At 38.8% G+C, this 7,037-nt stretch overlaps 1 protein-coding gene across 1 annotated transcript; it reads right to left on the reverse strand.

The window, feature by feature from the left end:
• Positions 1–4,692: 4,692 nt before the first annotated feature.
• Positions 4,693–5,562, reverse strand: LOC137967600 (uncharacterized). Its single transcript, XM_068814116.1, has one exon. The coding sequence runs from the start codon at positions 5,560–5,562 to the stop codon at positions 4,693–4,695; it is 870 nt and encodes a 289-aa protein (XP_068670217.1).
• Positions 5,563–7,037: the final 1,475 nt, after the last annotated feature.

A 7,037-nucleotide genomic window follows, 5' to 3' on the forward strand; every position in this document is an offset into this window, starting at 1 on the left:
GATAATTACTTTCTGTTGTTTTTTAAAATTAAAAAAAGGAAACTTTAGAAAAACTTAACAAAACATCATTTATTATGGAAATAGGTGAAAGTAGTGAAACACATCTATGTATGAGGTTAAACCAGAGGAGGAGTGAATAGTATCCCATGATGCAATTTTCTCGGCGCCTCACGCACTTTCGCAGTTATGGCGATAATGCCGTTTTCTCTCCGGCCTGTTTAATTTTCTGTTGCCTTAAAAGGTAAGAAAATTACATTATTTTGCTATTTGACATGATTTCTGTCATATCCAATTGTTCAATAACGTAACATCCATATAGAAACCTTTAATTTGATTGTTTTACGGAGCCTTTGCATAACAAAGTGTTCGATGAGCCGTAGATAGGTCATGAATATTCACATTTTGTTGGTTTATTTGATAATTATTTCCTAATATGGGCTTCACGCTAGCGAAATGAAGTCAAGCAAAGAAGTACCCAGAAGTACCCACATTTTAAGGACTTTTGAAGTGGCCAAATATCACTGAAATTTAGTATCCTCGTACACATTTCAACACCACGTGTGGGAATATATGCAAAGTGTGCTAAAGGCCTCAATCGGTTGAGCGCTTTCGAAAGCATTGTCTTACCATAGCAATCATTTTTTACTTCCAAAATGGATGTGTTTGAATGGATTTTCACTGTTTTTTGTAATGGATGCGTTAAAGGAGCGGTGAATAATAGGGTATTTTACTGCGAATCTTATAGGACAATGGACTCCAAAAAAAGGAGCCACGTAGCAAGTGGTAACACGCCAAACAAACCTACTGAGAAGCGCGCACGAGATTCGACAAGAAACATCAGAGGACCTCTGGACTTTTCGTCAGAGAATGTAGAGAATCTAGAACCAGTACACATTGGAGGCTTAGTTAGTCCGAACATACAGAGGAGGCGCTCTGGTGGAAGTCCGGGCATCAAGGTTACTTAAGCTTATTGTTATTGTTCCTTGTGTCATTTAACCTTGTGCATTCTTAAATGCGGAGAAGTTGATCTGAGTTCTTTCGTAGTTTCAACCTACACAGTGTCTTTCCTTCTCTTATGTTATTTAAAATTTATTTATTCCTGTGTTATTGTATTCTGTTTTAAATTGGAAACAGTCTGACTTGGAAATTGACTTGTATTTTTTTCTATAAATATGCAATTGAGCTTTTTTATTCTTCAAGGAAGATCAATTGGTCTTCTGGGTCAGCACAGTGACATACATGTAGCTTTTTTGTTATCTTTTCCTAGGTTATCAGCTCGGGCATAAAAAAATCACCTCTGGTTGTGTCGGCCATTAAATCACCTGTACGGTTGCACAAGTGGACATTTTATGAGGAAAGGGCCTTGGTGGAATTTGTTGGACTAGCGTCAATGGATGCAAAATATGGCCTGAGTACAACAGAATGCGTATGGCCTGCATTTCGTCCAGGTCATCTTTCTGGGCAGATGCTGCCAAGCATATACAAGCAAGCACTTCCTCCAGTGTAGTTCTTTCCAGTGAGTGGACCAGCTTCCTGATGGGGTTGAAGACAACCAAGACCTGACTTGTCATCCACTGCGATTACATTGCCTGCGCATCAATCGTAGAGAGGATGCATCCATTATTTGTGCAGGTCGTTCATTTCTGCCTGCACGAAATCAGACCAGTATCCGGCAACGAATATATCGGCCACTGGCCCAACTCCCCGATCCTAGAAATATGCCTTAAGGTAGTTGAACATAGTCTTATAGCTATTGTTTCGGTGATATTTTATACTGTTTATTCACAAGCTGATAAGTTTGTAAGGCTTGTGTAAATAATCCTAAAACTTTTACAACTTTGCCCTTTGAAATTCACATTTACAAGCACACTGCTTTTGAAAAAGATAAAAATCATTCAGTGCTTCCAACATTATCCTTTTAAAGCTGGCCCTTCCCAGTCTTTTCCAAACAATTTTGTTCCACAGTTTACATTAATGTCATCAATCCATGTATAAGCTACTACAGCAGTGTTCAGTTTACCAGTGCCACTAATAATTGGCATCAAGCCTCAGTTTTTGTGTGACCACCTGATATGGTTATGTTAGAAGGAAAAACTTGCACAATTAGTTTATTATTGTTCAAAATTATAGGTTTTTTCATTTTTCATTGACATCGAACTTCAACAAAAATTGCTACAGTGGTATTAAGCTGAAAAAAAATAGTTTCTTGATGTTGTGCACAGCCACAATAACAAAATGATGTAATATGAAAAGATTGACCACAACATCAACAGTTTCTACAACACCAAGAAACACTTGGTACAGTAGGTTTAGAATAACACCTTTTAATAAATTGCAGGTTCTTTCTCCTTAGCCTGCATATCTTTTGTGCTATTGGGTTAATTATTGAGAAATTACACAGGTTTCAGAGGGTGTTATCTGATTTTCCTAAGGAAATCCTCCTTAACCTGTATAGTTTTTCAGATCATGTACCCAGCTTATTGAAAAATTTAATCTTATATTATTATATAGATACTGATGAAATACCAGGATTTTTCCTTTTACTAAAAAATCATATCTTCATCATGCGCAGTATCCTCGCGTATGAGGATATTGCTGTCGCCATGGTTACTAACTTTTTGGAACAGAAAATATAAGTATTATTGTCTGTATTTCTCCTTTATATCTTTATATCCGAGTCTCATAACATCTTTGTGACAGGCATTTTGCGATAAATGACTACTTTAATTGCACTATTTTACTGTTTCGAAAATGAATTTTAAAAAAATTGTGCTTTATGTAGGAATTTCATCAGTATCTATAAAATAAAAAGAACATTACATGGCCGTGTGGGGATACAAATTTTACCTTTGAGTGCTGAAAGTATCTCTCACGAGTGAGCAAAGCGAACAAGTGAGAGATACTTTCAGCACTCCAAGATAAAATTCGTATCTCCAAGCTTCCATGTAATATCCTCTATTTATTATGTAAGCTGCATTTGGATTGGAAAATGAGTAATAGAATCTGTGGCTGTGGAACAGTATTCAGCTTCTTCTAATATTAATGTCAATTACTGAATTGTAAACATTGTGTGGATCATCCTTTTCCCAGCTCCCCTTTCTCACAATATTCAGTCCTCCTGTGAATCTAAACTCTGAAATGACTGGATACCATACTCTTTTAAGTTTACACAATTCTATAGACATGACTTGACCATGGTGCAGGGCTTTTTTAGTTTTGGAATTTTTTTCATCTCACAATACCCAAGGATAAACCATTTGCCATCAGCAAGAACCTCAAATTTTAGTGCATTACAATCTGCAATGTTCTCAGGTTCATGTTCAACTCTGATTGGCACCGTTTCCTTTTTAACTCTCAGTTCATAACACTTGTTAAGACCTTCTTGGTATCGTTCCTCCCAGTTTGACCCAATGATAGGGAAATACTCCACAAACTCCTGCTCCTCGGTGCTAGGACCGGTATCAGCTTCATGCTCCGGCTCTGAACTATCGGGATCACTGTCAGATTCGTCCTCTGAGTTAATGAGTAGGTCTCTCAGTGGATCAACAATCCTTTCTTCTCCATCCTCGTCTTCTGGATCTCGGTGAGAATGAAAACTGGCGAGACATAGATGATTCTCGTGATGGAAACAATTGCATGATGATGGCACATCAAGATTCAAGGATGGAAGTGTTTCGTCGATCTCCTCGTTATTTGCTATTTTCTTTGGGCGAACAGAAGCTGTCGCTGGTGCAGGAACGAGATCAAAATCTCACAATAGAGTAGCAGTAAAAGGTGCAGCTCTCGGATCAGTGTCATCGTAAAACTAAAGAAATTCGGAAACAAAGGGTGAGCATGTATGTTTAATGACAATCTGAGAAAATATTTTCCATTGTGTTTGAACTATCATTCTTACCGTAAAATCGCAACTTGTTTTCAATGAAACCAGCGCTGGAGTACTTTCAGAAGCAAACAAAACGTCCACGTTGTGACGGCCATTTGAAGAAGGGAAGAGAGCAACTCGTCTTTCTGCCATTTTGTCCAAGAAACTAACGTGAACTTCCCGACAGACGAGTTCCAAACAAGATAAATCACGAGGTTGGGCGATAAAGGTTTCCTTTGAGATACAATGTACATATAACATGTGACAATTCTGCAGTGCAGAAGCACTTTCACCTGGAATTGTGCTGAACGACGCCATCAAACCTCTCGAGGCAAGCAGTCGAATCAAGTGATGACGTCACCAAAATTTTCGATATATTAGTTTGAAACACAATGCATCATGGGATACTATTCACTCCTCCTCTGAGGTTAAACAGATCATTACACAGATTTACTGTTTGTTTGCTCTACTATTGCAGCTACCCATAGATAATTATATCCTATCCAAATGTTGACTTTTGATATGATTAAAAACGAATTCAAATGTAATTGTAAACATATTATCATTGTTTGCTGTTGGTGGAAACCCTAGAAAACTTTTCTGTACTACGCAAAAACTACTAAAACCATAAAAAAGTACTAACTAAATTATAGTAAGCAGCTTTACCTTTCATTTTTTTTCATTTGTAATTCGCACTCTGGTACAGACCCATAGAGATACCAATAATTTTAAAATTATTATACAACACCATAGTTGAATTTTGGTAACATGCTTTTATAGACAATATAAACATATCTGAAAAATATGCAGCTCACTACTGGAAAAATACATCAACAAACTCCATGTCCTTGCTTTTCATCCCAGCATTTCTTAGTTAGTTTCTTTCTTATCAAATCAGCTTGATGTGGACACTGACACATACGCAACAGAGCCCTAATGGTATCTCTGTCCCTTCTTTCTCCTGTGGTGGGATCAAGGGTTACATCCAGCTTACATGAAATCGTGTCTCCTAAATCCAGACAAATATTATGGAGGACCATACATGCAAGTGTCATTGTTTTCAAATACTCTGGGCTATTTTCACACTTTCTTAACAGGATCCTCCATCGACCCTTCAGCTGCCCATAGGCACCCTCAGTTACCATTCTAGCTCTACTTAGACGATAATTAAAATACCTTTGTTCTTGGGAAAGGATTGCATTTGTATATGGTTTCATTAACCATGTCGAAAACTGAAATGCTGAGTCCCCCACTATAACTAGAGATACACGTACTCCATCAAAAATTTTCCCAATATTTGGAATTATTGTTCCTTGTTGCACTTTTTCCCACAAACCGGTTGATTGGAATATAGTTGAGTCGTGAGAATTTCCTGGGAAACCACAACTTCCCCACATAAAACGGTACTTTGCATCTACTAGAGCCATTAAAACAATAGAATAAAAGTTTTTAAAATTATAATACTCCTTCCTGGCCTCTGCTCCACCTTTAGGGAACTTAATCGGTATGTGGCAGCCATCTACACCACACCAACAGCATGGGAATTGCCACAGTTCCTCAAAATCCAGCATTTTCTCTTTGAAGTCAGCCTCATCCTTTGGAAAATGATGGGAGACACACTCAGCCCAAAGATTTTTCACGATTGCCTCACAAACTTCCTGCACGATTGTTGAGACAGTGGATAGTCCAAAGCCAGTCATTTCTGAGATGGTATAATAATAATCTCCTCTCCCAAGACGGTATAGGCAGATACCTAGCCTACACTCAGGAGAAATCGGAATTTCTGCAACGATTTGTCGTTGTAAATCACAACTGATTTTGTTCAGAATGTAGTGGAATGTAGCTGTTGAAATTCTAAAGGTCTTTTTAAACCTTGCGTCCGAATATGTCCTCCAGACCGTATCCCACCGGCACCATCCTAAATTTCTGTGTAGTCGACGACAAGATAGTGATCAAACAGCACACCAGGATCACTAATCTTCTTCGTCTAGCAATGGCATGGGTTAATAGTGCCTGCTGCAATCGTCGCCTCGCTCTCCTTGCAGCCTGGGCTTGTTTAAAAAACATAAAAGTACGCAAACGTTCGTCAAATTCTCCATCTGGAAAACCGTCCGCCATTTTGGATTTATCCGTTATACCGCTGGTTTGTAATATCAACCCATTTGTAAACGCCCAGTAAAGGGCCCAGTAAAGTGAATTAAGCTCAACTATGGCTCGACGTTTGAAACCAAGTCGTGCCAATGTCGTGCTACAGTCGAGCCAAATTGAATTTAGTTCGGCACGACTTTAGCACGGCGTTTGAAACGGGCTTTAGATATTACAAAAATGTCTCTGTGATGCATAAATTACATTGCTTGGTAAGGTTAGTGTATGCTGTTGCGTTTGCGAGAATTTTCCACGTGACTGCAAAGACTTCCTTCGTTTTCATCAATTTCGAGAAGTATTTACTGAGCTCGGTGTCATTTTTCCTTCGCTCATGTTTAAATGACTTCGGGTGGTTCCTCCATCTGGTTTTAAACTCTGTGGCAGTCAGACCGATGAATGTCTCAGTGGTTTCCTTGGTTGTGACCTTACCACTTGGTACACAATTTCTTTTTGCAAGCATTCACTCCGTAGCGTGCACTCATCTTTTTTTCTGCAGTTGCACATTTTTGTGGTTTTGTCTTGCTGCATGGGGTTCTTCGGTTTTCTTTAAAATGTTTTTGTTATGACCGTCTATTATTTGTTTCATGTTCGGTGTACAGCTATAGCTCAATTTGATGGTGTTTCGGTTAAATTTGTGACCAGTTGGAAAACATGTGTCGACAAGGCTGATGAACGCTCTTCCTAAATTAGATTAAACGTTTCTGTTAAACGGAGGGTTAAACCCTATGACATCTCTACGTCTGTTCTTTTGCTTTGGTGGTGTTTGTGGTGTAAGCTTGAACTTAAGTTTGAAGGTGTAACCGCTCTTGTGTAATGCATCCTGATATGGGGCTGCAGCCTCGTTGAAAACGTGTTCATCAGATGAACAAAAGCCAAAAGAAATTGTGTACACTATGATCGTGGACATTTCAAGACTTCATCCATCAACAACTCCGGGGGTCCCCGAAATCCAGTCTCCAGGCCCCGCTGGCTAAGAGAAACGATGGAATCTAGGAGTGAGAATGCAACGGTATGCGACCATCTGAAGCTG

This window comes from Montipora foliosa, chromosome 8, assembly GCF_036669935.1.
Source record: "Montipora foliosa isolate CH-2021 chromosome 8, ASM3666993v2, whole genome shotgun sequence".
NCBI classification, from domain to species: Eukaryota; Metazoa; Cnidaria; class Anthozoa; order Scleractinia; family Acroporidae; genus Montipora; species Montipora foliosa.

Excerpts from the sequence above, each read along its gene's own strand:
- LOC137967600 (XM_068814116.1), bottom strand. The coding sequence starts at position 5,562 with ATGACTGGCTTTGGACTATCCACTGTCTCAACAATCGTGCAGGAAGTT.